Source organism: Trichomonas vaginalis, chromosome III (genome assembly GCF_026262505.1).
Source record: "Trichomonas vaginalis G3 chromosome III, whole genome shotgun sequence".
Lineage (NCBI taxonomy): Eukaryota > Parabasalia > Trichomonadida > Trichomonadidae > Trichomonas > Trichomonas vaginalis.
This window is the reverse complement of record NC_067205.1, coordinates 558,065-579,901: the sequence shown is the minus strand read 5'-3', so window position 1 is coordinate 579,901 and position 21,837 is coordinate 558,065. Positions and strand designations below refer to the sequence as shown.

The 21,837-nt window shown below is 30.6% G+C and overlaps 6 protein-coding genes and 2 pseudogenes across 8 annotated transcripts, besides 3 other annotated features; 1 reads left to right on the top strand and 7 right to left on the bottom strand.

The window, feature by feature from the left end:
* Positions 1-59: 59 nt before the first annotated feature.
* Positions 60-6,158, bottom strand: TVAGG3_0615080 (tyrosine-protein phosphatase family; the record flags this gene model as incomplete). Its single annotated transcript, XM_001308167.2, has 1 exon — positions 1,794-6,158. The coding sequence occupies one exon, from the start codon at positions 6,156-6,158 to the stop codon at positions 1,794-1,796; it is 4,365 nt and encodes a 1,454-aa protein (XP_001308168.1).
* An 854-nt stretch (positions 6,159-7,012) lies between these two features.
* Positions 7,013-8,803, bottom strand: TVAGG3_0615070 (spectrin binding; the record flags this gene model as incomplete). The annotated part of the gene is made up of 1 exon (XM_001308168.1): positions 7,256-8,608. The coding sequence occupies one exon, from the start codon at positions 8,606-8,608 to the stop codon at positions 7,256-7,258; it is 1,353 nt and encodes a 450-aa protein (XP_001308169.1).
* A 214-nt stretch (positions 8,804-9,017) lies between these two features.
* TVAGG3_0615060 (eukaryotic protein of unknown function, DUF846 family) lies at positions 9,018-9,711 on the top strand (the record flags this gene model as incomplete). The annotated part of the gene is made up of 1 exon (XM_001308169.2): positions 9,028-9,657. One exon carries the CDS (start codon positions 9,028-9,030, stop codon positions 9,655-9,657), a length of 630 nt encoding a protein of 209 aa, XP_001308170.1.
* Positions 9,712-9,789: 78 nt separating this feature from the next.
* TVAGG3_0615050 (pecanex family) lies at positions 9,790-13,036 on the bottom strand (the record flags this gene model as incomplete). The annotated part of the gene is made up of 1 exon (XM_001308170.1): positions 9,935-11,449. One exon carries the CDS (start codon positions 11,447-11,449, stop codon positions 9,935-9,937), a length of 1,515 nt encoding a protein of 504 aa, XP_001308171.1.
* A 407-nt stretch (positions 13,037-13,443) lies between these two features.
* On the bottom strand, positions 13,444-14,354 carry TVAGG3_0615040 (RNA polymerase II transcription regulator recruiting protein; the record flags this gene model as incomplete). Its single annotated transcript, XM_001308171.2, has 1 exon — positions 13,600-14,319. The coding sequence occupies one exon, from the start codon at positions 14,317-14,319 to the stop codon at positions 13,600-13,602; it is 720 nt and encodes a 239-aa protein (XP_001308172.1).
* Positions 14,355-15,977: 1,623 nt separating this feature from the next.
* Positions 15,978-16,155: a mobile genetic element.
* Positions 16,156-18,345: 2,190 nt separating this feature from the next.
* Positions 18,346-21,837: part of a mobile genetic element that runs on past the window's edge.
* Positions 19,346-19,812, bottom strand: TVAGG3_0615020 (annotated as a pseudogene). The gene has a single exon. A coding segment is annotated over exon 1 (467 nt).
* On the bottom strand, positions 19,843-20,265 carry TVAGG3_0615010 (uncharacterized protein; the record flags this gene model as incomplete). Its single annotated transcript, XM_051240147.1, has 1 exon — positions 19,843-20,265. The coding sequence occupies one exon, from the start codon at positions 20,263-20,265 to the stop codon at positions 19,843-19,845; it is 423 nt and encodes a 140-aa protein (XP_051086734.1).
* Positions 20,281-21,585: a mobile genetic element.
* On the bottom strand, positions 20,361-21,489 carry TVAGG3_0614990 (annotated as a pseudogene). The gene has a single exon. A coding segment is annotated over exon 1 (1,129 nt).

The following is a 21,837-nucleotide window of genomic DNA, read 5'->3' as shown; positions in this document are numbered from 1 at the left end:
TTGAGAGTGATGATCGGTTAATTGAATGAGCAATTGTTTTTTCCCAAATGTTTAACTTTCCCAAAATGAATTAACTGCAAGATACCTAAAGTCTTATATATTGAACCCAAAATTAAATTTTAATAAGTATCCAACAGAAATTCGTCAAAATTGGTTGTCAAGTGAAGTTACAGCTAAAAGTTAGGTGTTTATGTAAATCTTAAGCCAGAAGGTTATTGGGACACTAATTATTCAAATTAAACTGAAACAAAATCATCTATTTTTAATTTCAATATGATCATACAAGGTATTTAGAAAGTGCATGGATACTAAGAACAAGTATCAGAAAATCTCACATTTTGGAGCACTATCTTCGATAATATTGCAATATCAAATTCCAATATGTAATATTATTGCAGTATGATGCTCTGAGTTCAAATTATCATTTGGAATTAGCACATTCTTTCTAAATTGAATTTAATTTATATGAAAAATACAAAATACATTTAATGTTTAATCAATTTGGAGTATTTCACTAACATTGGACCATTTGTATACAGGAATGCTATTCAATGTTTTGAGAATCGCTATCCTTTTACAAATTTTTCTTGTTCAGCGAAATAGGTAAGGATGGACAACTTTTGATTATATAATTTATGAGTCTTGACATGTATGCATAAAATCAAGTGATTTGGTATTAATTAAAATATTCATTCTTATTCACCGTATAAATTATGATCCAACTAGTCACTACATAATCTCAACTCTAGGTAGAGAACTAGGATCCTTAATAAGATTCTTATAATCATTCTTGCATGTTGTTAAAGGTGATGAAATCCATAAATTGTTAATATCAAATAAGTGAAATGTGTTAAGTTTACTTTTCTTAATGCAATCTTCTCTGCATTTTGTTTGGAGGATTCAAAAATTTTAATATAATTCAATTCACTCATGTGCTCGTTGAGATATTAGTAGTATGTGTTTGTTAAATCGTTAATTTGATTAAAGATGTTATCAAGAGATTCAAGAAATGAGGCAAAATCTTCATAAATTTCACGATCCATTTGAAGTATTTTATTATCGAAATACTTCAATATTATATACATCTTAGAAAAGTGATTTTAGATAAATAAACAATGAATAAAAATTTCTCCACCGACTGATTGATAGCGTTTCGTTTTTGAGTTTTTCAGCAAAAGGTTCTATATAATCATGTTTAGATTCCACATACAGTACATAATCTTCTGTCGTCTTATCTAAGCACATAGCATAGATTGTTGGACTTATGAATATAAAGTACCCAAACAAACAAGAATATATATATCTGATTATAAAGGCATTAGAAGAAAAAAGAAAGATGTTTTTTTTTTAGTAAATCTAACAAAAAAATATAATAACAATTATATTCTAAATAAATAAATTATTGAATCGAGGCAAGTTCTTGTTCGTGATGTTCGAGTATCATTCTTGCCTTGATGACTCTTGATTCCAAATCTAATCTCTTCAGTAGCCATTCTCTTGCCTGTCCAGTGTGAACAGTTGTCGCGGCTGTTTCTTTCTTCTTCTTGATTTCAAGGACTTGTTCTGCAGTCTTTGAAAGAGTATTTGCGGATTTGGAAGCAATGGATAATATCTCACGAAGAGCTTGTTCTTCTGGTGATGATGATTCAGATGATGAGACAAACTTTGCTGTCAATTCTGATATGGATTGACCTCTCTTGATGACGATTACTTCAACATTCTCTGCTTTGTTGAGAATTGTTTTGACTTCTTCAATGACATTTGACTTTTCATTCAAGAAAGTCTTAGATCATTTACAAAGATGACTTTTCATTCAAATTCAATAATTTTCTGAGTCTTTGGACCAATTGTTGACCATTACATCTCTGATCGAAAGCAATTGATCTGTGTTTATCATTATCTACTCCAATGTGTGCAAAAATCAAAAGGTGTTCACCACTTGAGATTTCTTCTGGCTTGAAATCATCAGTGATTCTGAGTTTGAGTAATTGACATTTAATGCTGTAATAAGTATCAATTACATTCTTAATTTGTCTTGATGCTGTTGATTCCATGTCCAATACAAAGTTTTGTTTATCTAATCCTGTATAAGAAATACACAATCTTCCTTCCAATTCTTCAATCTTGTAAATGAATTCGTGTTGTATATTGATCAAAAGAGTATTTGTTTGTTTCTCAGTGACATAAAATCTATAAGGAGTGATGACAACACTTATTTCATGCATTCTTCTGTTTCCTTTTACATTTGAGAAGTAATATCCTGAATATCTTTCGCAAGCAAATGATTGTATTGATCTTGCGTGTTCAATGAATTGTCTTTGTGCTTCTTCAACTGTTAGTTTTGGATATAACTTCATGTATTTCTTGATTTCGAGCTTCATATTCCTGTTTTGTTTGATGTTCTTTGGTAAATAATTCGAACAATTTTCAGGAATTGCTTTTTCTGTCAATGGATTCATATCAACGGACATCTGGTAAAAAGCCAATTCATTTGCCATTTCAAGAGAAATATCCATGACACCAGAATTAACCATTCTTCTAATATCATTGTAGATCTGATTGAATGCTTCTTGAGATTCGAAATCAAGTTTAGTTATAACGAAGAATCTTCTTCTTAAAACTAAACCTTCGAAAGAAGAAATTTGTTCTGGCAATGTCGAATTCAATTCCAATGGGAATAACTCATTGTTCTTTGTCTTTTCAGGTGCGAACAATGTGTATCCGATTGATTGTTTGATGCCGAATTCGTCACAAACTTCTTTAATCGATTCAACCAAAGGAACTTCCAATCTCAAAACAACTTCTTTTGTTTGACCATTATCATCTTGAATTTTCAGTTTTGGTCGGATATTCAAATAGAAAAGATTAGAAAGAACTTTGACATCAACATCTTTGATTTTCATATCAGATAACAACCATGTATATGATTCAGAATTTTCAATCATTAATCCATATTTATCTTTTGGATTCGTGTTATATAATTTTCTCATGAAATTAAGAACTTCTTGTTGTGTCATGTCGATATCTAACCAAACTAATTTAGTTTTCTTTCGTGTAACTAAATCAGTAATTACATATAAATCAACTTGTGGACCATGGACTTTTCCGTTATCTGTAAATCCACCGTTATGTCTTTTATTTCTTTCTTCTTGTTTCGCTTCATCTTCTTTTCTATGGAGCTGCATAATTGTTACGAAAATTGTCCATGAACCTTTGATCATCATTAAAATATCCTGCATCGATTTACTTCTGATATCTACATTGATTATTTCATCACCTTTTGCATTTCTAAATGTCAATCTCATTGATTTCTTCGATGCTTCATATGAAATTACTTGTCTCCAGAATAATTTATGTATTACTTTTCCATTTGTTTCCAACAAGAAAATATTCAATGGACAAATTTTTATAATTGCATCTTGGAATGTTTTTGGTAATTTCTTTCGATGGTAATCAGAATCTCTCATTGTTATTTGATATGATTCACCACCGAAATATGGGAGTTCTCTTACAATTGTCAAATACTTTTTCATGGCATGTTTTTTATCAATTATTTCATGATTTGCAAATGCTTCTAAAAATGCCTTTTTCAATGATTTCTTTATAGATATTGATTTAGGAAACATCTTTTCCCATTGGAAATCAGTGTCTTTGAAGTTCTGATATGATTGTAAATCTTCATGTTCTGTTATATAATCAAGAATAGCAAGTTCTACGGCTACTTGGTCAGTTATTGAAACTTCTTTTGTTAAAATATATTCTCTTGAATCAAAGAAAGCGGATGTTGTCAATAAATCATTCTTCAAATCATCTCTTGTTAATGTAAAGAATCTTCTTTTGAGATATAAACTATCTGTTCTTAATGATTGCTCAGGAACTGTTGATTCACTTGATGATGGAACTAATTCATTGTTTTCATTAATGTAATACAATGAATATCCATATACATATGGTTGTTTAAGTGCTGTAAATATATCAGAAATCACTTTTTCTGATTTACTTTGTGCATTTATTTTTAATTCGATATCTGTTCCATTCGGTAAGTAGATTTTCATGTTTCTTTCAACATGTACGATGTAAACATCGATGTTATCGTACATTCCGATCTGACTTAACGTATTCATTGGTTCCGCCCACTTGTAAATATTTCTTAATTTGACAAGTATGGCCAAATCTTTGTTTGATGGATCTTCAAGTGATATATTCATGTTCTTTGTTAATATTTGGAGTAGCATTTGTCCCGTGAAGTTCCTATCGATCTCAAATAAAGATGGATTCTTATCTGTGAAATCATTGTAAGCATTGACATGGATGATGTCATTTGGAGACACAGGACCTGACCATTTACCTTCTAATCTGAGTTGTGCGCGCTCCATTAACAGATTTCTGATAATTCTTTGGTAAGTGATGATTGTTCTGTAGATTAGAAGACACTTCTTGGTTCTTATGGTGACAGCTGAGAAATTATTGTCATTTGAAACTTGATATAAAATTGATAAAACTTGATCTTCACATTCAAGCTCTATAATATCATTATAAGGTATTCTACAGCTAATGTCACCTTCTTGGTTAACAATTGTAACGCATAATGGGTTAATTAAGGCTTGCATTTCAGAATTCAACGATGTATCATTAGTATACTTGAATTTCTGCATGTTAAAGTCAGGAACAAGTCTTACATGCTTCAAATACAGCCTTACAGCGTTGATTTTGTCAGGAACTCCATTTTGTTCCAAAAATTTTCGAACTTCTGAGCCTAGCGTCTTGTGATCTGGGTAGTGACTTGGAAGATATTGGCCAACTTCGTCCGGAATCGAGTTAATGTCGAAATTATTTTTATCATTTTCGATAATAATCGAAAGAGCGGCCAATCGTACGGCATCTTCCTTAGATAATAGTTTCGTTGATCCATTTTTCATCTCAATAGCTGCATCTTTATATGCCAACATTGCAGAATCCATAGATTGCAAATCTTTGTGGGAGAAAACGAAGTAGCATCGACCAAACTTCAGTTCTTTCATATCTGTAATCTGATGCGGTAAGTCTTTTTCGAGATCTAATGGAATTTCTCTAGTTTTCATTTTGGATCCTTTAATTGTAGTTTCTCTTGTCATTAAAGTATATCCGGCATAGTTATTTATGCCTTTCTCTTGTGCAATCTGCTTGACAAGCTCTCCAACAGTGTCTGTAATATTAAATTTGAATTTGAAAGTTTCGAAGTGAATTGAATTGATAGAAATGACTAATTCCTTTCTGAAGATTCTAATGGCCATGCCATCATAGCATGAATGTTCTTCAACACAGAGATCTTCTTCAAACCAACGTTTTTCATTATCGCTAAAGCACAATAATGCCACGTAATCGTTATTTCTGAGTTGTAAGACTTGACGAGCGACTTGAATTACTTGTTTAAGCTTGAATTTATTATCATAATAAATTGGCTTTTCGTGGTTATCTTGAAATTCGTAAAAAGTATACATTTGTGTCGCATTTTCTTTCGTTCCCAATGAAAAGCTGATGCCACAAGAAGTATCAAATTCAGCAGTCTCAAATTTATTATTTTTGATAACAATATCACTTTCTTCACTTCCTTCTGAACTGTCTATTGAGTTTTCAGAGTCAGATGGAAATTCAGGAACTGTTAAATCGATAGGAGGAACGAATACGCTCTGTTCTTCTGCTGGGAAATATGATGGTGGTGCAGGGAACTGACTGCTGGGTGGTTCAATTTCATTTTCTGGGAAATCGAGAACTGTTAAATCTATCGGATTAATTTGAATTTCTCGAACTTGATCCTCCTTAAGACTTGATGGCGGTATCATAAACTGCTGATACTGTTCCTCAAACTCGTCTTGCTGTATTTGCGGGAATTCTGATGTATGAAGGGGAGGAAGAGGTAGTTGGCCGTAATTATCGCCAATGCAAAAAGACGATCCATTCAAAATACCTTGAGATTCTAATGTTTGTTCTAAATTAACGATAATTGTTGTGCCGTCTTGCATCGTAGCGTGCAATTGTGAATTCATATTGAACGGTATTCCAAGTTGAATACAAGCTATTTGCATAAACTGCTCACCTGTAAAATCTGAGCCGACAACAATTTGTTTCAAGGACTGAGGATTATCTGTAGAGAAAACGACAGCCCTCAGCGTAGACATCTTGAACTCAAATTACGCTTCTATTCAAAATTCAGAAATCCTTTCGGTAGAAATAGGTTTGAAAGAGTTATGAAAAACGAATTGAATATTTTTATATATTAGTATGAAATATTATAATTAATTCAAATTAAGTAAAATTTAATTGAATTAATATGCTCTCAAAATTTTAAAAATCGAATTTTGTTGAATATTCTTCATTCAAATTAAATTACAATATCTTTTTTAAAATTGATGTCGGTTTGGCCGAAAATTATGTCAGGTTGATTATTTTTATTGAACACAAATTAGATTAGAGTGTTAAGAATATGTTTACCAATTGTAAAAAAATATTGAATCAAAAGTGACATTGTAAGTATTCAATTTTGGCTGATGTTCGGACCACACATTTTTTATTCTCCAATTTATACTAAAAATTGTTGCATACTAAAATTTTCAGTACTTTAGAAACCGAAAAAAATGATAGTTTGTGAGGAGTTCACGCGATAAGGCAATTTCTTATTTGTAATGGTAGGAAGCTTACAATACGCACTCATAGTGATGATTAAATTTGCAGTCTAAAATCATTTTTTATGAAGTTCAAAAATATAAATTATTCATTTTATGAGCATTAGGATTGCATAATTGCATTGCTCTTTTTCAAGTGCGGTGTATCAGTACATGTTTTCTAGTTATGTTATATATTAACTCATTTTTTTCATGATTTTTATCAAAACATCAATAATGCTTATTCCGTGCAAACGAAATGATAGCTTATCAAATAGTAAATAATTTCAAGCATTGAGTTTTGCATGGAAAGGATAAAAATCTTACTTCATTTAGTCTGAATACAAAAAAATGAAACCAAACAATCATCACCACGCTTGAGAAAGTTTTTAATAGAAGGAATTTAAATGAGCTTTGAAGAAAAATAATGTGATTCAATATTTCCTGATTTTAATAGAATGTTGCGGAAATATATTGTGTCTGCATTTCTTGTAGGATTTCCACTGACTATATTCCAGATTCGGCTCAAAAAAAATGGAAATATATTTTGATAAAAAGCTTGATTAGATTTTGAGATATTAAAATTACATATTTATATCTAAAATAATAGTGACTTATCTTCTAAGTCTTTCATTCTCTTCTTCAATTGCATCTGCAATAAGTCTTCTAATTCTTGGGTCATGAGATAAGTCTTGTATCTTGTGGCCAAAAGCATCTTCTGCGGCCACGCCTAAACTTGGATATCTGATCATATAAGCAACAGATTCGAGGCAATCGTTTGTAGCAGCGACTATCAGCGGAGTCTGTTGATTCTCATCCTTGAAATTGATGTTTGCCCCGATATCTATGCATTGAACTATCATATCAATATAATTAATTGCAATTGCACGTGATAAAGCGTAGTTTAGTTCCTTCTTCATGTTCAGATTCTCTTTGTGGCGTGTCATGATCCACTCGAAAATGTCATATCTGCGGAAATAAGCTGCAATTCTTGGACATCCTTCAAAACTGACCTTTTTTGAGGCCAAAACCTTGAGGATACGTATATCGCATCCTGCTGTAGCGAAAAGAGGAATGTATTGTAAGCTAATGTTATGTTTGATGATGTATTTGAAACAATTGTAAGAACCAAAGAAAGCAGCGAACTCAAGAGGTGTAGGATCCCAATGTACGAACAAAGATGGTTCGAAATAGTTCTGTTCCATTCTTTCTGATAGATTAATTTTGTCTCTGGTTACAATTTCATTCAAAAGGTCGACTTTATCGAATTTAAGAGCGTATTCCATTGAATTAAGTGGGCATCCGTATTCGATGTATTCTTTGAGCTTCGCATATGAGTTCTTTTCCATTGAATCTTGCATTTTTTGGAGTTTTAAGAAAGTTTCCATTTCTTTTGTAATTTTAGGATTTCCTTCAAATTTCATTCTGTATTCTTCGATCACTTCCTTCATTTTTTCCACATCTCTGCCAGATTTTGTGTAGCATTCAGAAACGAAGAAATAGTAAAGGATTATGTATTGAATTGGATATCCCTTTGGAAAATTAAGCAGTGTAGAATGAATTTGATCGAGAGGAATGAGCTTTTTAACGAATAATCTGCGAAGAAATGTAAAATGCATAATTTTTTCTGAAATTCTATAGTCTTCAATAGGAGTTAAGATCTTGTCAACGACTGTTTGTATTATGTCTTTGGTGAAGTTAGATGAATTGGCATTTTTGTACAAAAATTCAATAACTTCAATGAACAAGTCAAGATCTTTATGTCTGATGCTGACGTTTCTAAGGAAGTCGTCAACAAAAGAAATCATCCCTTGTTTCGATTTCAACATGGAATTCTTTAATAACGAATTTTCTTTTTCTGCTACATTTGTGCTATCCATTTCAATGAAATCTTGTTGCATTTGCATGAAATCTTCATATCCTGTGGCTGGAATTGTCTTAAAATCACGAGGACGGAAGGATGACATTCAAATATTTGTATACATTCGTCACTTTTTTGAGCGTTTTCAACGTTAGTTTTGTGGGATGAACCATTGAACGTAGTCATTGTGTATAACATTTGATTCCTTCAGCTGAAACATGATATTGCTCAATTGATGAAATTTATTATTAAAATACTAATCATTAATATAATTAAATTCTATATCTATAATTTATGCTTTTCCCCGATTAACTTTGTTTAAAAATGATTTTTCAATTCCAAATAAAAATTATTTTTCAAATTTTAGAAAAATTTTTTCTAGGTTTTATCAGTGAGATTTTCGAATTCACAAAAAATTTCGAAAATTTTTATTAATGAAATCAATAAGGAATATGATTAGGAGTTATTTAACCATAAAATTTCAATAAAATGATTTTTCTATTCAACCGTTTTGAATTAAAAATTATGGATACTGAAGGAAATTCTATTCAAGAACCGCTTGAAACACAGCCAACAGATAACAGCGACGCCCCTCAAACTAACAAAAACTTTTCTGATACAATTCAAAAAGGAATTCGCAAAATCAGATTTCTTGCTTCAAATTTGACAATTACTTCTGTATTTTTAATCATTAAACTTTTCATATGCATTTGGACAATGATATTTTCATTGATGGATTCGCACACATTCGGCTGGTTTACTTCATCAGTTGTAATCATTTTTGATTTATGGCATACGCAAAGAATTGCAAGCAAACATCTTGCCGGTGTTAAATATTCATGTAAAACAACACAAGAAGGTGATTTCAATTGGAAATTTGAAACTTACCCTGAGGATGAAAATTACCAAAAGAAGCTCTTCTGGATTACACTATTAGTTAACATCGGATATCTTTTTATTTGCATTGTTGTTACTTTGTCAAGATTAAGTACAATGTGGTGCTTCTTGTTCTTCCTTGCTCTTATAGCTAATATAGTACAACTTGGTCTATTAGCTAACTGTACAGACGTTATTACGAACGCCATTAGAAGATATAAAAAATCAGATGATAATGGTTTAGAGAGCGTCCAAAGGGAACAAGAAAACGAACTTTAACTGTTATTTTTTAGCTTTTATTTGTTTTGTAATAAAATATATACCCTTTTTAAATTTTTATTTCATTGAATTTTAAAAGAATAATGGAATTTCGGACATTGAATAAACTAGATGTCACATACATAGGTTAGACTCAAAGATTTTAGAATCAAATGCTTTATTATTTATGTGAATGCATTTAATTATTGATTTATCATGCTTCAAATATGACATTTGAAAGAGTAAAACTACTACATGAATATTTAATATAATATAAACAAGACAATCAATCTTTTCATTACAAAAAGGTTGGTAGATAGTATGAAGTAAGAATTGGTGATACATAAACAGGATATCCTAAAGGATGGCTTGCTGATGTATAGAATAAATTTCGCATGTGACACTGGACATCTTTATATACGATGCTCTCCGGATCATCACACCTATAATACAACTGCATAATTGCAAAGTAATTCCATAAGGAATGAGCTTGCAGCTGATTGTATTTAATAAAATTAAATGAGTTCTCTTCAGAACACATATAAATTCCGAATTTATCATGATTTTTCTTGGAATCTGAAACTACTACTTCTTTTTTGTTAAGAAATGCATCTCTAAACTCAGCTGATCTCAAAGGAAGAGGACAAAATTGATCTACAGCTTGATGATAAAAATCAGTGAGAAAATCAACATCTGGATTAGACCAATTAACTTCTGAACAGCTATGAACAGTTGCAAACATTAATGACGCAATATATTTCCTTGTGAAGTCGACGAATATCGATCGAACTTTTTCGTTATCATAATCAAGAATTTCAATTTCAAATTTTTGAGGGTTATTAAGTAGCATGAATAAGTTAGCCAACTGATTATTCCGTGCAATATTGATTCCTATTGCTGTTTGAATGGAATATCTAATGCAATTTGCAAATTCATAATCAGCTTCACTCAAACTTAGTCCGAATTTAGACAAATAGAAGGAAAATTTATCATCATTATTTGGTGCATATGAATAATCTTCTGGATTATTGAAGATATCGGATTCTTTCAATACAAGTACGAGAATTACGAATTTCAAATTTTCTCTTGTTTGTTCATTCACTAAAGCGAAGAAAGTAGTGAAATCGTAGAGAACTAATGACCTGACTGGGAAAAACAAATCAGATTGTATTAAATGATGAGGCCCTCTTGACAATTTTAGAGAATGATAAACATTATTTCTAAAACTATCAGTTTGCAAAATCATGTTTAAATCATCAGAAATAATATTTCTATTTTTCAAATGACAAGGAGAAACATCATTGAATTCCAATCCCCTTAATCTGAAATGTACGGAATAGCTTTCTCTCGAAATGATCTCTATTATTGCAATGAGATCTTTATCTGTCAAAATAAAGATATCATTAGAATCAACAGTTCCTAATTTTCCAGAACTTATCAATTTACCTAGATTCTTCTCTAAGTAATTCGAAAGAGAAATGTAAACAGGTGTTTCCAAAGGATGCTCTGTTAAATCTGCTTCAAAGAGCTTTTCATCATCTTGTTCGTTCCATTGATCCCAGAAGCAGGAAGGCTTGAATGAAGAAATGATTCTGATCGAATTGAGTGAAAGAATATCAACAAAAAGATTTCCAAAAATAGAATTAAATAATAAAACAGGAATTTTGAACATTTCATCAGCATTAACAAAATAAGTGGAGATAAAATGTTCAGTTGTCTTTGGCATATGCTGTAACTCTATTATTGGTTTAATACTGAAATACTTTCTCGCTATCAAAAGTGATAAAAATAATGTCATAGTTTTCGATTTCATTGGAAAATCAAAATAAAACAAGAAAGAATAAAAGAAAATAGCTAATGAAAACGTGTGTGGATCTGTAAATGCCTTTGTAAGTGCACAAACACATGTAATACTAAATAGCAAACGAGATTTGTCATTATATTTAATGATTTGACTCACAATTATTGGAGAGATCAAATGAGGAATGATAAATCTTAGAATCGTGCATATTTTTGTATTTCCTTCAATAAGTTTGGTTGTGTACCAATCAAACATTCTGTAAGTGATCAATTTTGGAATGAAAAATTCTAAAATTAAGCTAATTACAGAAAGAATCATTGAAATAATAGAAATAGACTTTTCAGCATAAATCATGACAAAAGTTAGGGCATAGTGTAACATACAAAATCCAAAGATTATGAAAAAATTCCAAAATAATTTTGATCTAAATAAAGGAGTCCATATTGTAGGGGTTTGAACAATTAGCGTAATTATTGGAATCGATAGCATTTTGATTGCTAAATATTTTGAGTCTAAGAAATAAAATATCGAAACACATACAACGCCTCGAGTAAATAGTAACAACGCATGCAAAAAACTTTTTGAAAGCGAGCATCCGAATACATATGTGTTGAAATTCTCTAAAATATAATGAATGAAGTTCAATGGAGAAGTAATGTAAAAATGAACGGAAACAAAGTTCAATCCGACACTAATAAATGTAATGACATTAACTATCTTGTATATAATTCCCATATTTATTGTAATATCGAAATCTTTGATGTAAAATTTTTCGTTTTTAACTAAATTACAACCGTAAAGAGCACTGAAACAAAGAACAGTTGTAAATAATCTTGTAATTCCGTTGAAAATATCTCCTTTTGTCACTGAATATGGTTCTACATCTGGAGGGACTAATAATAAATGAATTGAAATACCAAGTTCTATCGTATAAAACCATTTTGTAGTATTCGTAAATGTGTGATTAACGTAAAAACATAGAAAATAAGAGAAGAATATCAATATTCCTCCAATTATGATGTAAAGTAATGAACAATTGTTAGTAAATACGTTTTCTATTGATTCACGCTTGATTGCAAATCCTTTGAGTTTTCCAAATAAATTTATGTAAGTTTTCTTTTTTGTTCCGATTTTTGTAGTTTTTGTTTCGAGATCATAGTTGCATTCTTTGATTCTTTGGGCAAATTCGTATACTTCATCCGGTTTAAAGCCTATTCCAATATAATTGACAGCATGCTCGTCTGTAAATGGATTTTCTTGAGAAAATTCGGTTGCGTGTGCCCATAATGCAGGTGATATATTAGTTGGCCTTTCATGCGTAACTTCGATCTCCTCATCATCTGAAGATGAAAGATCAAAAGTTTTGTCTATTAATCGTGAGATAATATATAGTAGAAGTTTGATTGTAAATGGGATAATCCCAATAATTATGGAATAAACTAGCGCCAATTTTAAATATGGGCGATAAATGACGGGTATAACAAATGAAACAATTGAGAAAAATAGAGAAAAGATTCTTGCATTCGTTACTCTGGCTGTTGATTGTGCTCTTAATCCAAAACAGGATGTTCAGAAAGGAAAGTCATACTCTAATTCTTCTCCCATAAAATTTCTGACGATATTTGAATTCACATAATTTTTATATCAATTTTGATTTCTATCGAACTCGCATATAATAAGAAATTGTATGTATTAATTTGAAATAAAATTTTTGACAAACATCGTTTTGTATTCAAATGGTGAGCGTTCAAATTTTATTCAAGAATTCCATCATAAAAATTAAAGCTCAGTTTTCCTACACTAATATTTAGTTTTAAATTGTTTCAACAGTTGGCATTTCAAAAAGGAAAATTAACCCAATAATTGACCGATATTGTTCAAATCATGGATGGCACGACTAGCAGCTTGAAATGATAATGGCATATTATAAGTTTAAACTTACAATGATGGAAATTTGGTTAATTTTATTTCGAATTTCATTTATTTTTACTTGGTAATTTGATATTAGATGTTTTTCTTTCTGAAATACAAAATTACTTATATTTCATGATCTGATTCTTTGATTTATCAAATACTAATTTTTTTTTTAAACTAAAGGAATAAAAAGATCTAAAAAAATCAAATTTATACAAATAATAAAAGGATTTACAAACAACTACTTCTTAAAAAAAGTTAATAATACTTAAAATACTTTCATCATCATCATTTGATGTCCACAATACATTAGTGATGTTATCAAAAAGGGCAAAGGGATCTTGGTCCTGAACAACCTGATCCTGAACAACTTCATTTTGAGTAGTTGGTGTAGGAATTGAAGATGTTGACTGGGTGGAACTTGGTATATCGATTGGTGGTACAGACACTGTAGCAAAATATTCAATTTCATGACTAATAACTCTTTTTGGAGAATCCTTTTTTTCAACAATTTCTTCGTTATCTGACTTTATTGAGAATACTCTTTTACCTTTCTTTATCTGGCGCTTGATGAGTGCTGCGTGGTTCTTTAAAAGAACATCTGTACGCTTTGGGAAGTATTCAGCAATCTTGGCCCACTTAGTTCCATATTGAGACATAAGTTTTTCGAGTAATTCGTCTTCTTCTTTAGTCCATTCAGCATGGCTAACATGTGGTGATAAGTAATTTACCCATCTTTCACGAACTTGGCGAGCTGTGCGGCCAGGTAATTTAGAAGCAATGTAATTCCAGTTCTTTTCACCATGCTTCTTCACAAATGTTGCAAGTTGAGCATCTTCTTCTGCTGAGAATGAATGTCGTTTTTTGCTTGATGATTTTCTTGGGAACAAATCTTCACTTGAAGAGTATTCATCTGAGGATGAGTCATCATATGATTCTGGTGACCATGAGTAGTCTCTTTGAGGCATCAATTTCGAATAATGAAGTAAAATCTTGCTCTCAAAATTGAACCGATTTTGAAAAAGGAAAATTTTGAATAAAATTTTACATACAGTGTCATATTGCCATAGTGACATGTTAAAGTTATCTGCTAGTCAGAAAATATATCAAGAATACTATGCATAGATGGATTTTTAAGTATTATTTTTCTGAAATTTTTTACACTCAGAAAACTTGTGATGTCAATTGAAAAAGTCCCAACAATTATATTTTACAAATATACGGTTCCCGAATTGTTATTATAATCGAGAACAAATTTGATATATAACGAAGTAGTTTTTTTTCTTTCAAAAAGTGATTTTAATAACGTGTAGCGGAATCAAAAAGCGATTTCTGAACTGTGTAGAGAACTTACAGTGAAATTTTTAATTGATAAATACAAAGAAAGCATATATGATTTTTTAATTACTATATTTTCGAGAAATATCCTATCATTTTTTTCTCAAAACAAAATTGAGAAGAAATAGTTGACAATACTCAATAACAGTTGTATTCCAAGAACAAAAATTATATTTATCGAAGAAGAATCATAGTAAATATTAAAATTATTACTTTTTGAAACACCGACGTTGCTTAGTTTGCAAAAACATAATAAAAGTAAAATAAAAAAGATCGGATTTATCACAAAACTTTGAGTATTATAGGATTTAATATATTTTCTTAGTAGATTATATGATTTAGTTTCTTAAAATCTAAAGTATTTCTTGAGGAAAATATAAATTGGAATTCAAAAAGTAAAAAAAATGTAAACAAATCAAATTTTAAATGGACCAAATGTTGATTTTTCATTCGTTTTCTCATTATCGAAAAAAATTTCGAAAGCTAAGAAGTCAATAACAAGTTATATAATACAACAAAACCCACATCGGATATGTTTTCATCAAATAGTCTCCTAGATTTGTTATGAAATTAAAATATCATGATATTTTAAGGGCTTTTGATTTCAATATTAGAATTATTCAGTTATGTCGTGCTAATATCAATTGCTTTATACAATTAATCGTTTACAAGCTGCAAAAATCGAACAATAATTTGACTTTGTAAAAAAAAGTGCGTCATTTTTATTCGTTATACTTACAAAATGTAAACATTACGAGAAACATTTACATTTGTAAATGTAACAAGTAAAGTTGTATCGCATAATTTGACTTTGTAAAAAAGTGCGTCGTTTTTATTCGTTATACTTACAAAATGTAAACATTACGAGAAACATTTACATTTGTAAATGTAACAAGTAAAGTTGTATCGCATAATTTGACTTTGTAAAAAAGTGCGTCGTTTTTATTCGTTATACTTACAAAATGTAAACATTACGAGAAACATTTACATTTGTAAATGTAACAAGTAAATACATCAGATTTAAATTGTAAATGTAGTTTATCTCTCTCATCTCCTTTTTAAAAGGTATTACATACATACGAACGCATGGGTCACTCAATAATTAGCGTGATAATAATTGAGGATAGACTGTAATCGTAATTTTATTTTTGGACTTATATTTCGACATTTTGAAGTCGCTTGAAAGTCTTGCAAATGATTAAATTTGGAAAATTTGATCTAAGTCTGCATTATTTTGATGACTTAAACAATTCTATAAATCTGTTTTCCTAAAAATTTAAAAAGATATAATTTCAATTTCCCTAAATTTATGTAATTCATATATCACCAAAATATTTGGACTGCATTTCGTTTGTCTGCACCTAATTAAAGTCTAAATACCAATTAATTTTGGAGTTGCATTGCTTTTAATGTAAAAATGCACGTTTAGAAAAAGACGATAACGATTAAATTACAAAATCGATAACCTCCCGAAATATTTTTCGCTATGAATATGATAATATCATCTAGTTTTTCATTATAATTCTTTCGCGATTTTCTTATAAATGAAAGGACTTCTTCTATATTTTTTAAGTTTATTTCATCTCTGAAAATAAGAGTACTATACCAATCGAAAAAGTCTTCAATCTCGAGATCTATGCCTATTTGGTATATTTCTTTCAGAATATCTTCAGAAATTTCGATAGAAACTTTGTTTTTTATAAAAAGTTGATAAAAGATTTTAAATGTTTCATCACTGACTTCTTTTAGTTTATATTCTTCAATGTTTTCTCCTTGCATGTAGTCATTCATAACTTTCCTGCTATATGAACACAATGTTTTAAAAGGAACTTCCATTTGATGATTTCCATCGCTGATTTTGATCTTTTTATCATCCACAATACTATTAAATTGAAATTGCTTAAATGCTCTTCTGGCAACAAATTCGGGCATCTATTAAAAATCCAAAATAAATTGAATACTTATCAATTCAAAATTTTTAGAGATTCTTTATTTTTAATAGATTTATAATCCCAAAACAATTTTAAGCGATTCGTATTCCAATATATTCAAAATATTTTTCTGAGAAAAGTTCAGAAAAGTTTGTATTATATTTATAATTGCATCGCTAATAATGCAAAAATATATTTATTAAATAAGCAATTATTCTTTAAAATATAATTACTGAAATTACGATTATTTTTGATTCAAATACGAAATTGTATTGGATGAAAAATTTTGCGTAATTTATAGTTTTCTAATTAATTATTTGCGTATAATGTACATTTATTAATAAAATTTGTACTCTTAGGCCTTATTTAAGCTGATTTTTTTACTAATGTCAAAAAAAATTCATTTTGATTAGTGTCAGATTCTTGAAAGATTTGGGTCTATTTTTCCTTTGAAATTCTATTATTTCAAGAGAATTGAGATTCGAAAGATATGATTTAGCTAAATATTTATGTTATTCGTTAATTCTAAATGATTTTTTGTCTAGAATATATTATCATTATATTGGATCTTTGATGGGAAATCGCTATTGTAAGGAAACCATCAATTGTAAATGGAAATTTTAGAAAACCTCAAGATGTCTAAGCATTCCTCTTTGATAAGTAAAATTCTTTGAATTTTGATATATTAATTGGATAAATCATTAGTTAAGTTAATTTTATTTCTATTTCTTTATGAAATAATAATAAATATACTCATTAAGATGTTAAGATCAAATAAATATCTATAACAATAGGCTGGACATGTGTGTATTTCAATTGAATAATATGAAATAGTGTAACTTTTGAGTATATCCGAAATTGCAGCAGGAAGGGAAATTCCTAAAGGAAAAATAAAATTTCGTAAATTATTTGAGTTAGTAAAAACATATTGAGTAACATCGGTAATTTCATTTTGAAAAATGAGGGAATTTATATAAGATTGGTATGAGAAAGATTGGTCTCTAATGATTTTAACATTTTTTGGTAAATAAAAAACTTTTGCAGTTCGAGCTGATGGATAATGAACTATTTCCTCGAAATTTTTTGTGTACAATACACCATCTAATGAAGTAAAATATAGATTCTGTTCATCAACGAAAAAACCAGAATTTTCGAAAAAGTGACACCAACTATTAAAGTTATTTTATTACTAGATTTATTTACAAATTATAAGATAATATCATTAACCGAATATATTTTTAATATAAATAAAAAACTTTTTTTATACAAAAAATTACAATCAATCGATAAATATTATAAAACATTTATTCCAAAAAGATTAAGTAATAGGTGGGATCCTGCATATAATATAATTTTATGTCATAAAGTTTACAAATTTTAGATGGACCACAGTGAGAATGTGAGTGGTTAATTTAAAGGTGGTCTGATAAAGATATCGAAGCTTACTCAACACAGCATGAAGCAGTTTCTAATACACAATCTTACTAGTGGTGTTTCGGTCGCCAGCGCTCTCATAGGGGTGCTGATTTCAAAAACCACTACTTCAAATTATTCAACAATACTCAATGCAGCATGAAGCAGCTACTACTGCTGTATCTTACTTGTAGTGTTTTGGTCGTTGGCTCTTGCACAGTCTCTCAGATTTTCAAAATTTTTTTTCAACACTAGATAGAATACATATCATGTGTACGGAGGCACTGCGCGCCTCCTTACCCATTATATGTGAATTTGACACTTTACGAAACCGTTAACGTATATTTTACAACACAAACGACAACACTAACTTAACCTTAAATATTTACAAAGCCACCAACCACTTCACCTCACTAACGTTTTCACTAACGACTTTACTACTGTAAAAAATAAACGTTCTCATTTACAAAAGTATTGCAACTCTTCCCATTGCTTTGCTTCACACAACAGTTCATATTCTTCACTATCGCTGCTGTCACTCCAATCGTCAGAGTCAAAATCACTGTCAAAATAAATGTTACTAAGTTTTGACAAAGCTAATGAAACACGCTTACCGTTTGTATCTATTGCTTTTATATATCTCCCATTATGTTTGTTGTCGTAAACGCTCAAACTAACTTTACCCTTTCTCCCTCGTATCTGATAGAATGTATTTTCACGAGGAACGAAGAACAAATTCTTGAACTCATGACCGTTGTAGTTTGTTATCTCAATAGTTTTCGTCATTTATATAAAAATAAAATAAAAAATAATTTTAAAAAATAAAATAAAAATAAATGATATCACCACCCTCACACGTATGAAAACATAGCACAAAAATAATGTTTAGGGTAGAAGGTTAGATCTAACCCGATATCTAACCCGATAACTAACCTTGTGAATTTACACCAAAAATAAATTTAGGGTAGAAGGTTAGATCTAACCCGATTTCTAACCTCTTTTCTACCCTGTTGAATTCATTGCTTTATAACTCTCTTCCTTTCTCCAACTCTTCTAACTTCTTCTTAAGTCCAGCAATGTTGTCCTCATGAAGTTTAATCTTTCTCAAAATTCCTTCTTTATCTAATGGTTGCTTTATCTTTCTAAACTGAACTCTACCATCTTTCATTTGATGAATGTAAAAACCTTCTGGAATAGTTCCTGATTTAATGTATTCTACCAAAAACTTTTGTTTCATTGCTTCAGTGACTTTAGTCGTCATTTCAATCAAATAAAAATTTTAATATTAAATAAAAATAACGTTATTTTTTCAGTAAGGAAACGCAGGAGTTTTACGATTTATTTGAGAAGTAGGTTCTGGTTTAAATGTTGGAGTCGGTTTAGGAGTTGACTTTTGAACAGGAGTTTGTACTTCCATAGGTTCAGGAGTCATTGAAGGTGTTGTTTGTGAAGGCGTTGGTTTTGACGTTGTTTTGGCGAAGGTGTTGGAGTTTGTTTAACTTCAACTACTTCAGTATTATTTACAACATTTGCTTTATTTCTTTTCAACATCATAACTGCTACTGCTGTAGCTAGCAAACCTAGTGGGAGACCATATCTTATATAAGGACTTGACCAAATGCTATTTTTGACAGGAGCTGGTGGAACACCTAACCTTGGTGAGACTGCTCTTTGCCATTGTGCAGCTCGTAAGAAATATTCAATAGGTGCTCCATAATCGTTTGGTAAAGTTTGTTTCATAGATGGTGAAGGTTCGCGAGAGCTTGATGAAGAACTCATTTATAAGCTTTAAAAATAAACGTTCATCCTTTATTCCTCACTGTCGTCCGCAGCTAAGTTATAGTCATCTAATCTTATTATTGGGATTCCATTAGCACGCACCTGAATGGCAAAGCAACAATCCATCATAAATCCAATAAGTGGCTTTGGTACATTTTCAGTTGCTAGTTCAATAGGTCCTTTAACAGTCAATTTGTATGTTATTGGAGCAGTAGATGTTTGACCCTGCATGAAGCAAAAGTCCACTTCTGTTGGAAAACCACATAAGAAATGTGTGTTGTCATAGCTATCCCATTTATGTTCCACACTACCATCATCCACCAATGACCTCATAACATCTTCATTAAATCCTATCATATCATTGTTTGTATTGCAAGCGTTCGCAACCATTTCATAAAATACAGGGCCGTATGATTTTTCAGGTTCTGCAGGCATATTTCCATAAGCTCCCATGGAAAGCTGAAGATATAGGGTGTCCAAAGGTGTGTTTAGCACAAACCTGAATACTGCGAATAGAAATAAACAAGTTACATATATATAAAGTTTATTTAAATATAATCACCATTGGATTCAATCACGCGTTCGCAGCGATCGATCCAGGCTTGAAAGACACGCTTTAAATCATCATGAGAAAATTGCTCAAATTGCTCTCTTACAAAATTTTCAAGATCATCTGGACTCGCGAATTCGCGTCCTTCAGCTCTCTTTTTTAGCGTGCCGAAATAAATAAAAGTCAGAGGGTGCAATATCAGGTGAATAAATTGGGTTTGGAACAACTTTGACATTGTTTTCCACCAAGTAATTCATTACCTTATGACTTTTGTGAACTCTTGAATTATCAAAATGAATTGCAAACTTTTGTTTTTGTTGTTTGGATTTCTCAAACTCATCAGAATTGATAATTTGAGTAAGAACATTGTCAATTAGATACTGAGCATTCATCGTATTAGGTTTTTGAAGAATATCAATTGCGATGATGCCATTCACGCCCCAAAAAACCGACAACATCATCATTGGTGTGTCAATTTTTTTCTTCGGGAATGTTTGCGGATTTTCATCCTTCGGGATCCACATGATTTTGGCTTCTGTTGCATATTGAAACCAAGACTCGTCCCCTGTTACTAAAAAGCGAAACTTCTTGGATTGATACGCACGCAATATAGAGAGGAGCTCTTTCGAAGATTGGACTCTAGATTTTTTTTGAACTGAATTAAGGTTGTGCGGAACCCAACGTGTATACGCTAGTTTGTAGTTCAAATAATTGTGCAGATAATAACTGACTGTTGTACGTGGTATCTTTGTCATCTCCTCTATCCTTCTGAGTGATGCTCTTGGGTCTTCATCTAGCGCTTGAAGAATTGCTTTGATTTTTCTTTGATCCGGCGATTTTTTGTCAATTTTTATGATGGGCGCCTTTTTGTTCATGAAGTGATACATCCTAACATGATACGTTACAGTGGAATAGCTAGGAGCATCCATACCGAAGCATTTTACCAATGTCTCGTAGATTTTTTACAGTCTTTGCATTTTTTTGCAAGAGCGAGGATGTTTTCTTTATGATTCATTAAAAAAATGAAAAAAAATCCCGCCAAAATTTCCCGCGAAACCGCCTCTTGTCTCAAAATTCATTTTATATCCCTGCATGGCGCCAAAATACAACATACTCATCATATACATATATTCATATTTTTTATTATATATTTATAATCAGCATATATCTCCTTTAATAGTCTCATATAGAGCGCTGTGCTAAACGCACCTTTGGACACCCTATATTTAAACTTAGGGTTCTCAAAATTAACATAATAGTTGTCTTTCTTTCTAAATAGTGCCCAAATACTTTTAACATTAATAGGCGTATAAGCTGCTGTAAATGTTGCACTTGAACTATCTGTATTCTTTGAGAATGAACCGTCCATAGGAATCCAATCCATAACTTTAACAGGAAAACATAAAGCCTCGTTTGTATAATGTTCTACAAGTTCTGTATAAATGTTAGGGTCTAAAGAGAATGACTTTGGATGA